General features: G+C 55.2%; 2 protein-coding genes across 12 annotated transcripts in view; one reads left to right on the top strand and one right to left on the bottom strand.

Annotated features, from left to right (window-relative positions):
* Positions 1–4,378, top strand: part of DCAF6 (DDB1 and CUL4 associated factor 6) — a 136,273-nt gene extending 131,895 nt beyond the window's left edge. For all 5 annotated transcript variants that reach the window (XM_047840857.1, XM_047840858.1, XM_047840859.1 and 2 more), the window contains one exon: positions 3,918–4,378. In XM_047840857.1, the coding sequence (XP_047696813.1) occupies positions 3,918–3,982 (65 nt within the window). In that variant the 3' untranslated portion in view covers positions 3,983–4,378. The remainder of the gene's footprint in view (positions 1–3,917) is intronic.
* GPR161 (G protein-coupled receptor 161) overlaps positions 1–13,578 on the bottom strand; it is a 66,212-nt gene that overhangs the window by 4,649 nt on the left and 47,985 nt on the right. For 5 of the 7 annotated variants that reach the window (XM_047840864.1, XM_047840865.1, XM_047840863.1 and 2 more), the window contains 2 exons: positions 11,220–12,154; positions 355–3,466 (listed from right to left, as the gene is read on the bottom strand). In XM_047840864.1, coding sequence (XP_047696820.1) covers positions 11,889–12,154 — 266 coding nt within the window. In that variant the 3' untranslated portion in view covers positions 355–3,466; positions 11,220–11,888. Of the gene's footprint in view, positions 1–354; positions 3,467–11,219; positions 12,155–13,578 lie in introns of those variants that run through there. The other 2 variants (XM_047840866.1, XM_047840867.1) reach the window with 2 other exon arrangements.

Genomic DNA, 13,578 nt, shown 5'->3' on the forward strand with positions numbered 1-13,578 from the left:
GTGTAAAAGTGGCCACACATAATCCGTAGATGAATTGGCGTGGCTCTGTTTTAATGAAAGTTTATTTGCAAAAATAGGCTATGGGCTGGATTTGCCCGAGTCAGTTTATTAGCCCCTTTTTTACATAAATTAGGCTCTGTCACCCCACTTAAAATTCTTGGGGGATCCCCATTGCTCATAAAATAAGACTGGTCTGGGGCACCTGGGTGGCTCAGTCGGTTGAGTGTCCAATTGCAGCTCAGGTCATGATCTCGTGGTTCGTGAGTTTGAGCCCCGCGTCGGGCTCTGTGCTGACAGCTCAGAGCCTGGAGTCTGCTTTGGATTCTGTGTCTCCCTCTCTCTCTGCCCTTCCCCCACTTGCGCTCTCTCTCGCGCTCACTCGCTCTCTCAAAAATAAAGATTTTTAAAAATTTTTATTAAAAAAAAAGACCTGGTCTGCCAGGTCCTACATGATCTAAACCTTGCCAGCCTCTGACTTCCAGTCATTCCAGTTATCCCGTAGCGCACTGCGTTTCAGCGTGCCGGCCGGCCTCTTTTTTCCTCAGACCGATCAAGCTTATTAGCACATTTAGGACCTTTTCACTGACTGTTTCCTTTGCCTGAAGGACTTTGGCCCTGAACTGAACATATAGTTGAGCCCTCAGCTCCAGCGTCACCTCCTTAGACAAGTCTCGGTAGACACTTCACCCAACGTGACGCTGCTTCATGTGCCTTCTCGCTCGTGCCCTGCCTCTCAGTCACCCACTCTGTTCATTGCCTATTTTCCTCAAGTACTTAGCCCAACTTTTCGTTACTGTATCTGCTGCCTTCTTACAAATTAAAGGGGGAAAATGTTGGTTGTCTTGTTTTCGATTTTTCCCCTTTAGGAAGTGGTCTCATTGAGAGCAGAGACCTAGTTTGTCTTGTTCATAGCTGGATATTTAACTCCTAGAACGGCGCCTGGCACGTATTCGTTGTTCATCAAATGTGTGTTGAATAAATGAATGAATTTCTAGTGTCACCTCTCTAACAATAAGTCACATATTTATTCTTTTTCTTAGAAAAATAAATAATTTTGTGAAGGATGGTCTGGAGAACTGCACAGTATTTTTGTGGAACACAGGTTTCCTTCGGGGAATCGTTTTCCTCTCTCTCTCTTCAGATTTCCCCGACCAAAAATAATTTCCTGAGGAAATATTCCTAACAAGAATAAAAAAGGCTTCCCACAAACGTAAACCTTATTTACAAAAACAGTTTGGTACCGTTGCAGGATTTCTCACCTCAGTACCCAGGGTTCCTTGTCTCGCCGCTTCGAAGAACTTAGAGGCGACACAAAAGGAGCAGCAGGCCCAAGTTTACGGAGTGTAAGGGCAGGAAGGGAGAAGAGCAGGGAAGCTCTCTTGACAGGGCACATTTGAAAGCGAATGCCCAGGACTGTAGGCAAGGGCCTTTGTCTGGAAGATTCTGGTCGCCTCTCCCTTCCCCGCCCCCTTGTTCCTTCTCAGGTCCTACCCTTACTGGCTGGACAGCTCTACGTGCTGGGTCGTCCGTTCCTGGTTGACTCGGTTCCATTGTACGAGGAGTCATACTGTCCCTCCTGTAACACACGTTTTATGGTTTGCTTTTCTAGTTAGGTATTTTGATTGTCAAATTCCTGAGGGGGCCCTGAGGGGGAGCGGATGGCGTTTGTTACATTCCTAAGAGGGACCTTGTTTGTGCCTGTGGGGGTTGGCTGTAGTCAGACACTCCCAGCGCTGTTCCGAAATACTCGGTCCTCCCCGCCCAGAGCCTCCAGGTCCTACCTAACCTGTCCCTCTCCGCCGTTTTATCCTGCCTTTTCCTGTCACAGTATTGTCTGCATTTAAAAACAGTGGATTTAGAAGCGATTCTTATTTTCAGTTTTCATTTCAAGGAACAGGGTTTGTCAGGCCTCCCCGGTCTGTAACTGCCAACCAGAGGTCGGTGTAAACATTGAGCCGCGGTGCAGTTTCCCTGCCTCGGAGAGGTGGGACGTCACGAACAGAAGGTTTCCTTTATTCTTAGAAATTGGGCTTATGTTCTGAGAGAGGACTCTGCAGTGACTGTGATGGACTTGAAAAAAGAACCACCGTTCTGCCCTCTTCCCATCCCGGGAGCCACGGTCAGTCATCCGCTGGCCTATGCTAGACACTCTTGGCCCTCGCTTGACTCTGCGGCCTGCTCTGGACTCTGCAGAAGTCTGTTGTCTACCGTAAACTCCCCGAGTTAAAGACTGTGACAATTCCTGTTGACCCTCCGTTGCCCCATCTTCACGCATAGTGTGACGAGCGAAAGGAATGTGGGTAAGAACCGGTGCGCTTTGAAACAGGCGGACACTCCTTCCTCGTGCTTCCAGTGGGACAGGAATAGGTTTGTTGAATATAGTCAGCCGTGTCCAGGATTCCCACTCACGGCAGTCTACCGAGGCAGATAGCGACTTCGTGTTTCGCTCCCTCGTGAAAGTGTATCACAATATAAAGATTATAATCTCTTTTGTACTAACATTCGTTAGTACTGACCAGAAATTCTTCCACCGTGCTTGGATTCCTTAGTGGTTGATACATGAAGGTCAATCCAAACCTTATTTTGGTTCATTTATTTTGCAAATGTGTATGGAACACGTACTATATAATAATAATAATAGCTAAAACTTGTGTAGTTCAGATTACAGATCATATACATCATCTCATTAGTTTGATTTCAAAATGGAGTCAGCATAGAGGGGATTTAGTCTCATTCACTTGGACAGAAAGCACACAGTCCCTCTGTACACTGCTCTTGGTGGTGTTGACCTAGGACCCAGTGACCCAGTGGGAGAGTTGACGCCTCTGGAGGTCCTAAGTGAAAGCTCAGGCTTCAGTCTCCTTGCTGTTGACAGCCGGGACTGAACCTCTCCCCCACGTCTGATCTCCGTGTTTTCCACGCTGCCCTGGGGGGCGTGTTCCTGTGACAGAATGGGCTCCATGCTAGCAGTGACAGGGGCTTTTAAAGTGGCCTTCTTCACATAACCTAATGTAACGTATCCTAGTAAAACCTATATGCGTGGATTGCTGTACCAGGCTCTGAGGACAGAAGAAAAAAGAAAAAGTTCCTACCCTCCCAGGAGCTCAGAGCCCTTCAAGTCTAGTCTGTAAGAAGACACACACGACCTGTCTCCGCAGTTAGGTCATCTTTATACGGGACACACGGGATAGTCTGGAATGTAGAGGAAGGAGTTCCTCATTCTGCAAGTGGGGGTTTGGAAAAGTCCCAGAAACGTTTCACACGGGATAACGGTCGCACTGAGTGGCTGCGCAGAAGCTCTACGGCTGCAGGACGGGGCGAGGGTCCCAAGCAGAGGAGCAAGACGCGCAAACCGTGACGGTCGGGGACAGCGGGCCGGGTCACGCGCCAGTTCACCATCCCGTATTCCCTCGAGGGCAGAGACCGCGGGTCTGTTTTGGTCACCATTGTATCCTTAGCACGACGCCTGGAACATAGCAGATATTTAACTGAAAAAATGTTTTTTATCAACAGAATACACAGATCCTTTGGAATGTTCCCCGGGTTCCCCCACAGCCCCCCTCGGTCTACTGGTGTCACGAGACACCTCCTTAGGCTCCTGGACTCCAAGGAACACGATCTGAAAAACCCCACAGTAGACCGGGATATATCCGGATCCTTAGGGTTTTTCTTTTTAATTTGTATTACGGTTAGAATTACATGCATATTCTAAGGTATAGTGCTGTTTCCCGGACTCTCTTATTTGCTTCTAGCGGCAAAAAATAGCTTCCCTACACACGGAGGTGAACTGATGTTTACACAATGATATGTTCTTATGTATACATTTTCATCGGTTTCAAATAGAAGGTATTGAAAATTATCTTAATCGTAATTCTAAAAGTGTTTCTTTTTGTGCGTCTCCTCTGTGTGTTTTCCAGACCGGCTGGAGGGTGACCGATCAGAAGGTTCTGGTCAGGAGAATGAAAATGAGGATGAGGAATAACCAGCTCCTATTGGCAAGCACTTAGATGGTCTGAAATTTGTATAAGACATTGATTATATTTTCTCTTTACGGAGCTTTAGTGCAATTCTAAGGTTATGGTGTTTTGGAGTTTCTCCCTTTTTTGGGGATAACCTGACATTGGTTTGGAATGACTGTGTGCATGAATTTGGGAGAGCGTGTAAAACAAAACTAGCAAAATGTTTTTAAAACTTTTTGCCATGTATGAGGAGTGCTAGAAAATGCAAAGTGCAATATTTTCCCTAACCTTCGGATAGGAGAGCTTGGGTCAACGTGGAGAGTAATTTTCATTATAGTGAAAATGTTGGTTCAGATAAATTTCTACACTTGCCATTTGCATGTTTGTTGCTTTCTAATAAAAGAAGTTGGTTGTTTTAAGATGTCCTGAATTTGACTTTTCATTGAATGCCTTACTACCCCGACCCACATTCTCCAGTCGTCTCTATAACATAAGGCTCTTTCTCTATTCTTTTCTAGATCTGATAACCTTTTCTGTTGTGACTTCTGTGTGCTAGAATCACATAGAGGAGCTTTTCTCATTTCTCCTTCCAGAGCACGTTACCTTCACCTCTAATCTCCATCTTTCATGGTTCGTGATCCCTCTTCACCCAAGTACAGGAGTTAGGCTGCCGGCAACAGGCCCAGAGCATCACGGGTAGCTCACGTGACGGACCAGCGCAAGCTCGTCCCGAAAGCGCTGGCCCCCCGGCTTCCTCTCTCCAACTTCTCGGTTTCAGCCACGAGCTGTCGACCGTCCAGTCTTGTAATTCTGGGTCCCCCTCAACTCTGGTGTCCAACTCCACCCCCCTTAGGCCGTCTCCACCCAGGCCTGCGCCTTCTGAGCCGAAACCACCCCTGCAGAGGCCACCCTGCTGTCATCCTCCCTCCTCTCCCCTTCGTGCCGCTTCCTCCGGCTGGGCCATGAATGGACTCACGGGTGTAGCAGGCGAAGCACCCTCTCCCTCGTGGCGACCAGGCATCGCCCCTTCGTCTGGTGGCAGAAGATGGCGGGAAGCCCAGGGACACCGACCAAGAGAAGGCAGACTGGCTTTTTGGACGGAAGAAAAGTAACTCTTCTGCTGGCTGAGCAACTTCAGGTAGACTTCAACATCTAGCTCTTGCCCCGGACGGGACAGACACGTTCTCACGTCAGGAGATGTGGCGAATGGTAAAGGGAAAAGGAATCCGAGCTGTAGCCGAACAGGACAATTGCACGATTTCTGGGAAGTACAAAGGTCTTCGCTTCTGATTCCCAATTAGTCGTGTGACCTGTTTAAGCCATCTGACTTCTCTGGGCGGGCCTCCTCCTCCGTAAGATGGACGTATTCCTATGGTACCACCTGTGTCCCAGGGGCTGTGTGGGGACCACACGAACCCACGGAGGTCGAAGGGCTTGACAGAACAACTGAAGTGACTACCACAAGCACAAAAACCGACGTCGTTCCTGGCACTGTAACGAAACCGTGCCGGATATGCTCTAGAGAGGTGCTGCAAGGCTCATGGGGCAGAGGCTACTGGAAGGCTCGAGGGGGAGGTCAAGGAAGCTCTTTGGCTGGAAGCGCATAGAAGAAAATCAAGGGCTGCCTGGGTGTCTCAGTTGAGCAACCGACCCTTGACTTCAGCTCAGGTCATGACCCAGGGTCACGGGATCGAGCCCCTCGTTGGGCTCCGTACCGCGCGTGGAACCTGCGTAAGATCCTCTCTCTTTCCCTCTCCCTCTCTCTCTAAAATTTAAAAACATGAAAATAAAATCGCAATTGTCCACTCTGGCACAGACTGTCGGTAGAAGGGGAGCCTGGGGGGTGGGCAGGGGGCCTATGGGAACTCTGAACTTCCTGTTCACTTGTGCTAGGAACCTTCAAACTTTTTCAACGTAACAGTACTTGTCAAAGGAGTTATCCCCCCACCCTGTTAAATTCTGCAGCATCTGGTACCTCATGTTACAAAGGAGCAGGTGGGCCAGACCAGCAGTCAAGGAGGCAGCGAAGAGAAAACATTCTACGGAGGCACAGGGGACACCTCCGTGGTCACTTCCATGACTCACTGCATGTTGGGGACCCGGACCGCAGGGCCCACGTGCTGCTCCGACACAGGATTAAGGCTGCGGTGGTGGCAGGTGAGGGAGCTGGGCGAAGGTGGGAGGTCCCGTGCCTGGGGGTTGCTGAGTCTCAGTGGCAACCTGCCAGCTGCCCTCTGACTCTGGTTACGGGACAGGCTTAGAGACGGCGCCTGGCCGTTCGTCAAACCTCCTTTAAGAACCCTGCACTGGGGCTTCCGGCCGGCTCGGTCAGTAGAGCACGTGACTCTTGATCTTGGGATTTTGAGTCTGAGCCCCACGTCGGGTGTAGAGACGACGTCTTGAAGAATTTATGAAAAGCACACGGATGGATGCAGCAAGGTGACCGTGGGGTGTCGACGCCTCCTCATCCTATGGCAGCCGGCCCCTTCCTGTGCGGTCTCCTTCCTCTCGTGAGCCCCGGGGGAGGGAGGCTGCGGACAGGGGTGTGGCTGCACACAGTAGGTAACGGTGGAGGCTCTCAGAAAGTCCCCGGCCCCAGAAGTCCAAGTACAGATCCACGGTCTCCACAGACACGTACCGAAACGGATATTTAACCAACTGGGTAAACAAAGCTACTCTAAATCTACTTTTACTTGTTTATAAATATTGTGATTTATAAGAACCCTAAACGTTTTCTTACCTTAAAAAAAAAAAAAATCATCCCAAAACTTCAAGTGCAATTTATTTCAGGACTAGCTTTGTTTTTGTTTTGCTCTGAAGGTTTTTAACAAGTTTTGCATCCGGGGGTCCGTTATCAGAACACGGCGCAGCTCCGCCTCCTAGAACACACACACATCACAGAAGGACAGACCTGTTTCCAGGCAAACCCGCTCTTTCCACCACACTCTGTGGCCACGCAGGCCCAGGCTGCCCATCCTCCGCGGGGCTGTCTTCATCGGGAGTGGCCACTTGCCCGGGACTTGGGATGTTTCAGAATGGTGGTGTGAAAAGGAAAAACAGAAATGTCTTCGAATTCCTAAGCTATTAATACTATTCAGGAAAATTCTGAGGGAAATGAACGCAGCTTTGCATATTATGTTCTAGAAATATCATTAAGCAAAACTGTGCTCTTGGTAACCTTATGCAGACTTGAGTTTGTGCTTTGAAATCTTTCGAAGGAACCCACTTTCCTTGGGTCGCAGGTTTTTTTAGGTCTGGCGAGCCGGTATTCCAGGCTCCCAAACTCCTCGGTTTACAATGGTTTCTACCTTCTAAGGGCAGCTGGCCTAGTCTGATAACGAGGACTTTTACTTTCTCCCCCCACCTCACCTCACGCCCCCCCCCCCAACCTCCTCCAGCTGCAAAGCTGGCTCCTTCGCTCAGCGACATGGCCAAGACCTGGCGTTTGACCCAGACTCTGGCTTAATGCACTCTGGGACCTCGGACAATTCCTAGGCTTCCCTAGGGCTCCCTGGATTCTGTGTTCCCTCTCCCCAACCCAGAAGGCGGGGGGGGGGGGGGGTCAGACTCTGTCCCCTCTTGTAGTCATATACGACAGCCACTGTCCTTTACTTCAGGGTGAGGTCCCTTCTGTCTCCCACGGGATTCCCCTGGGGTCCTGGATCCACTGTGCATAGTAGCACGGACTCCTGTCCCTGGGCCACCTCTCCCATCAGGGACTTAGAGGACCAAAGATCCTGTGAGCCCAAGACCCATGGCCAAGCAGTCACTGTCACTGCAAGACAGAGCTGTCCTTAGCGCCCAGGTCACCACTCAAGCTGTAAGGGAGGTCAAGGCTGAGCTTGTGCTGTGGTTCAGGACTCTACAACAGAAAAGCTCACTTTGCTCCTTTCAGACTCGAGTTCCAGGTGCTACCTGCCTCTCTCTCCTCCCTCCTGTCCATTGCCTTCCCCTTCCTCACCGTGTGTCTCTTCCCAGAAGACCCTCCTGTGCTATGTACCAACATGATTCCCACAGCAGCAGCCCCCAGCACCTCCCGCCTAGGATCACAGTTGCCAAGATTCTCACTGTTCCGGAGAAGCCCCTGTAAAACCGGCCTAACGCACCCACCCACGGTCCCTGGGACGTCACCGTAGGGCTCGGCACTAGCCACGCCCGGTCCCGCACAGGGCGCTTCAATCCACACCGTCACCTGGGAGGGGACCCACCTGGAATCCGCGTCCCCCCAGAGAAATATCACAACTGCGACGTGGAAAGACCGAAGGGCCTAACAACGCCCGCTCGCGAGCAGCAGCGGGGGCTCGGCCCCCAGGACGCGGCACACACCAGAGCCTCAGCCGGGCGCCTCCGCAGTGCCGGCGCAGCAGCTCGACGGGCGACGGGGCGCGCCCACGCGTGTCACCCACCGGCTACGCGCCGGTGCCCCGCCTCACCCTTCGGCAGCCACGTCCCCCTCCCGGGGCCTCGGATGGGAGGCAGCCGGGCTCAAGGCCGACCACCATCACAAGCACGCCCTGCGGTCCGTCCGGAGACGGATCTCGAAGGCGCAAGCATCTCAGGGCCACGCCGTCAGGATGGACACGTGCTCGCAGGTGAAGTGCGAGCGGACTTACAAGATCTCCCCGTATCAAAGCACGTCTCCTCCCTCTTCGGCCCCACCCGAAGGCCATGGCCGATACGAATGCAGAGTCAGTCTCGCGGGTGGCGCAGGTCCATGCAGACTACTTGGCAGCCCCGGGCATGAGGACGGAGAACAAGCGCCGGGGGCCCTGGTCTTACAGCCGCGAGCCCACCTCCCCTGCACGACCGGGTAACGTCGGGTAACATACACAGCGGAGCAGAAGCAGGATCCGCCCCGGGAGGGTCTACCGGGAAAGCAGGGGGCCTTGAAGGCCGAGGGCGGCAGGGGACGAAGCATTCTGAGCACCGGCTCTGCTGGAAGCAGACGAGCCTTCAGCTTTGCCCTTCGGGTTTTCGAGAACTGCGGGCGGCATCACAGCCACGCTGCTGCCACCTAGTGGCCAGGGCCCCAAGCGCCTGAGCTCCGTGCCTCTGGCCGGGGGAGCGGCCTTGCGCCCTGTAGCGTGCGTCACCAGAGCCCCCAGACCTGGCGTCCCCAGCACAGCGCAGGGACCCAGTCAAATGACAATCTCGATGAAAGCGGCAGAGATGGACAACAGCCTTAAACGGGAAGACATGGGAGTGAGGTTTTCAAGCAACTGTGTGCCCAAATGTCCACCCTGCCACTGTCCCTATGGTCCCCTAGGAAGGTCTCAAGCTGCCACCACACAGCAGTATGACGCCGACAGGCCCGGGGGGAGTGGGGGCAGCTGGGGTTTTGACCTTCTGCACCGAGAACCGGTGTCCTCCAAAATGCCTCTCGGAAACTCCAGACGTGTGCAAATTGTGGACTTTTCCTCTCCTCGCCCACCTCTTTCCTCCCCGGCTCTTGCTCTCACTCAGGCTGGATCCAAGCAGATCTGGATCCCCGAATATGCAAAATACGGTTCTAGCTGCCACGCGTCCTCTGAGGTCGTCACCTACCTCACGGGAGCCATCCCCAGCTGCCCTACCCGGAAATATCCACCGCCCTCCGGTGAACGAATAAGTACTTGACTTTGCCATTATCTTCGGTATCACCCGAGTCTCTCCCCGTATTATAAAGAGTGAAGGAAGACACTTTAAAGGCACCGCCCAGAGGCCAGCCTGGTGCTTTGCACACAGTAGGTACGCGGTGCCTAGGAGCGTCAACAGAAAAAAGGGAAACAGACCCTGTAAAGCCAGGCGCAGGTGAAACCCTAGCAAATCGCAGCCAGTCTGGGATCCGCCAGCGGGGACTTGGGGTCCCAAGACTCTTCCCTTAGAGCCCAGCTGAGCCCAGCCGAGCGCAGCCCAGGGGAAGTGCTCTTCAACCCCTGGGTTCCAAGCCAGCATGCTGCTCTCAAACAACCTCGTGGGCAAGCCATCCCAGGCTATTCCGGCCTAGAGATTAAAGGTCATCTCCGTGCACACTGGTTTCTCGGGAACACGGTCCCCTTACTAGACAAGCGTGGGAAAAGACACACAGAAAACGTAAGAGGCCCTAAGATTCAGGAATGACGCCCAGTAGTGGGAGCAGAGTCCGTGTGACCTGCACGTCTGGGCAGATCCCACAGGCGTATGTGCCCTCCGCTCCTCTGAAAAAGCCACCTGCTCCTTCCCACCCCATCCGGAACCTAGACCGGTGCCCGGCACCCTGCTGACCCGGAGCACTGCCGATGGGCTCGGTCACCAGGAAGGCAGCGAGCCCTCACCTCGGGAGAGGGCTTTAGGAACCTGTGCGCCGGGGACCGCGCAGCCAAAGGACGATGTGTCACCAGGAGCTGGCTAGGCCCCGAAGAAAACACCACAACGGAGTGTGCTTCCTGGGGCGGCTGGATCTCGGCGAATCTGCCCCCTGCGGCCGGCCTAAAATTGCGAGGGCGGGGAAAGTCTGGCGCTCGGCTGATGACCCAGGCGGTTCGACGACTTCCCAAGTCACCACAGCACTACTGCAAGCCCGCACGTCAACGAGCGTCCCAGATCGAAGGGGGAGGCGGGCGCGCTCTAACCAGACGAATCACATTCCCGACGCTCCCCTTCCACCTCTTCCTCCGCGTCTACACCTGGGTGGTCGCTCAGGACCCTGCTCCGAAACAGGTCTGACGAGCCCACACACCACGCCCGCCCCGCAGGGCTTCATACACCCATCAGAAACCATCTGGAAAGATGTGCCTGCGCCCGCCCGTGGGAGGGTCCACTCCCTCCCCGCCCCCCGCCCCCATCTCTAACCTACAGATAGAGAACCTCAAAGATCACAGCTGGAAATGACCTTGGAGACCATTCAAATCCCACTTCCGGCCCCCTTTATCCCACTTTCTGGATGGACAGCTTCGAGGGGCGACAGGAAGTCCCAGATGGTAGCAGCGACGGAGCTGGGCCAGGAGCACAGGTGCAGCGACGTCTGCACTCCATCCTGCCTCACACCCCGGGGCCAGGGGACCAGCAGCCGTTGCATGGGGGGGGGGGGGGGGGGGACTGTCCCTGTGCAGCTGGAAGCTGCAATTCTGACTGGTCACGGGGCCACCACAGCCTGTCAGAGGAGGCTGTCCTGTGTGACTACGGTGTCTCTGTGTCCCCGCCATGCTGGGCACCACAGCCCCATTCCTGCTTGGGAGGAGCATGGCCTGTCCTAACCGAACGCATTTTTGTTTTAAATTCTGGAAATGAAACATCTGGCACCTGCTCCTTCCTCGTGGCTTTGACAGTGGTTTTTCCCTTCTTTTGAAAGAATCAGTCAATACAGAGGCGGGCAGAACGGCCCCCATTCTCAGCAACAGCAGCCTCAGGCCTGCTGCTTCCGCCCCGGGGCGGAGGAGGGGGGGGCCTGTGGATCGTCCCTACTGGCACCAGCAGGTGGCTCCATGCGGACTGCAAGGTCAGACCGGGATGGAAGTGTGGGAACTCCCATCTGACCGGCCCTGCTCCAGGATCTCCTCTGGGGACCATTCAGTGCAGAGCCCCAGTCCCACGGGGGCCACATCAACCATGCAGACGCCGGGGGCTGGTCTCGCGTGGTTAGGACGTGCTGTCCCCCGAAGCGCGCTGGGAAGGGCTCACCGCCTGAGATCCCTGCCGGGCGCCCGGGTCAGGAAGAGGGAGTCAGCCACCTGGTGGTTTCCTTCCCAGCCCTGGTCTCTAGTCCCTTCTACGCCCCACCTGCCGGAAAGTCCTGGCCACACCTCCGTCCGCTTTCCTTCGTGCCTCGGACGCCGCTGGTCCCATCGCCAGGACCTCCAAGGAGCCCACGCGCGGCCTCACGAGACACGCCGTTCGGTGTTTCCTGCTGGCCACACCTCAGGTGTTCTGTCCCCGGGCGACCCCGCGGGACAGACGGTCCACCCCGGGCTCTCATCTCTGTTCCGCAGCCAAAACGTTCCCTTCTTCGATGCTCTGCAGCTGCAGCCTCTGACTCGCCGGAGTCCTGCTGCCTCGGCGGCCCCCGAAGCCGGCCCCCGGGACGGTCCGCGCGGCCGCCAGGACCCCTGGCAAAGCCTCCTCCCCGAACAGGTTGATTTTGGCTTCGGCCTCGATGACTCTGGCCAAGCTGGCTGCGTAACTGTCCAGGGACTCGTGCACTTCGGCTTTCACGTGCAAAATAGGGTTCCTGGCAGCATCTGAGGGAGAAGCAGAGACACGGTTAGCGGAGGGCTGGGACCGAGGGCTAGCGGGAATATTCCGGCTGACGCCTCACGGCCGAGGGGGTTGAGGGCGTAGCTTTTGCGGTCAGATCCCCCGGGGCCGAAATCCTCGACTCCCCGTTTACTAGCAGGGGACGCCTGGAAGCATCCCAACCGACGCTTCCCCATCTGTAGCGAGAAGGCCCCCGCGCTCCTCTCCAGGAGGTTTCTGCGATCAGTAAACAGGTCCTTCTGAGATGTTCGGGTCTGGCCCGTAAGAAAGGCTTGATAAATACTCCCGGTGAGGGTATTCAAAATTCTCCATCGCTCAACGAGTTCTCTGGTGTTCCAGCTCCCGAGGACCACACAATGTCTACACTACAAACTTCCACAATCCTCCCGGCCACACAGGCTCAGACCTGCCAGAGCCTTCGGGTCGGAAGGAACACAGAGGTCCGCGCGCCCCACCCAGGATCAGGACCCCCGACAACTAAAAACAGAGAGAGGTGAGTCTGCAACGTCACGCCCAGCGCCTCTCATCACCACTGCCCTCACTGCCAGCTTTCCCGACGGCGTGTCTCCTACCCCTCACGTTCTTCCGGAGAGGAGGCAACATCCACCCATCACCCCGTCTCAGGGAGTCTGCAGCCGGACACAAGAATGAAGCAAAGAGTGGGGGGGGCCACACGTCGCCTCTCCCTGCCCCTCTCACTTGCGACCTGAGGGTGGCCCTGTTCCTCCCTGCCGGCAGACAGGCCCTCAGAACCGCCATCCCCACTAAGTGGGTCTGAAGGGGCCAGACTGGCCCCCGTGGGCTGGGCGATCTGGGGGGGGGGGGGGGAGTCCTTCATGCTTTGGTTCCGGGCTAATATATCACAGAGCCCATGAGGCTGCAGGCCGTCCTCTGTTCCTGAGTCTACTCTGCCAGCAGAGTGGCCCATCTGCCTCCTGAGCTCTGCGACCGCCCCAGTTGGGCAGGAGTCAGGGAGGGGGGCAGACGAGGTGGGATTCCCTACGATCCTAAAGCTCTGACGGGACCCACGTCGACGGCCACAGTCCGCTGTCCTGATCCCGACTCTCCCACATCCCATCCAGTGGTTCTGGCGGCCGCCCTCGCGTGCGGGGATCCAGAGGACAGGGTCTTACGTCGTGGGCGGTCTGGATGGTCCCCTGTCGCTCTTCTAACACGCTTGTCCGGATGGGAACCCAGACCCTACGTCCCAGAGGCGACAAGGACACACGGGAGACGAAATGTGGGAGCCCACTCCCCTCACAGGCTCACACGCCCTCATCGACTCCAGGGACGACAGATGGTCGAGGCGACAGCCTCTGCTCAGGGGGGAGCACTCATGGCGCCACTGTTTCCGTTTTCCCCGTGAGGAAGCGGAGGCTCAGAGAGGGCAAGTTCAGATTTATACCCA

This window comes from Prionailurus viverrinus, chromosome F1, assembly GCF_022837055.1.
Source record: "Prionailurus viverrinus isolate Anna chromosome F1, UM_Priviv_1.0, whole genome shotgun sequence".
NCBI lineage: Eukaryota > Metazoa > Chordata > Mammalia > Carnivora > Felidae > Prionailurus > Prionailurus viverrinus.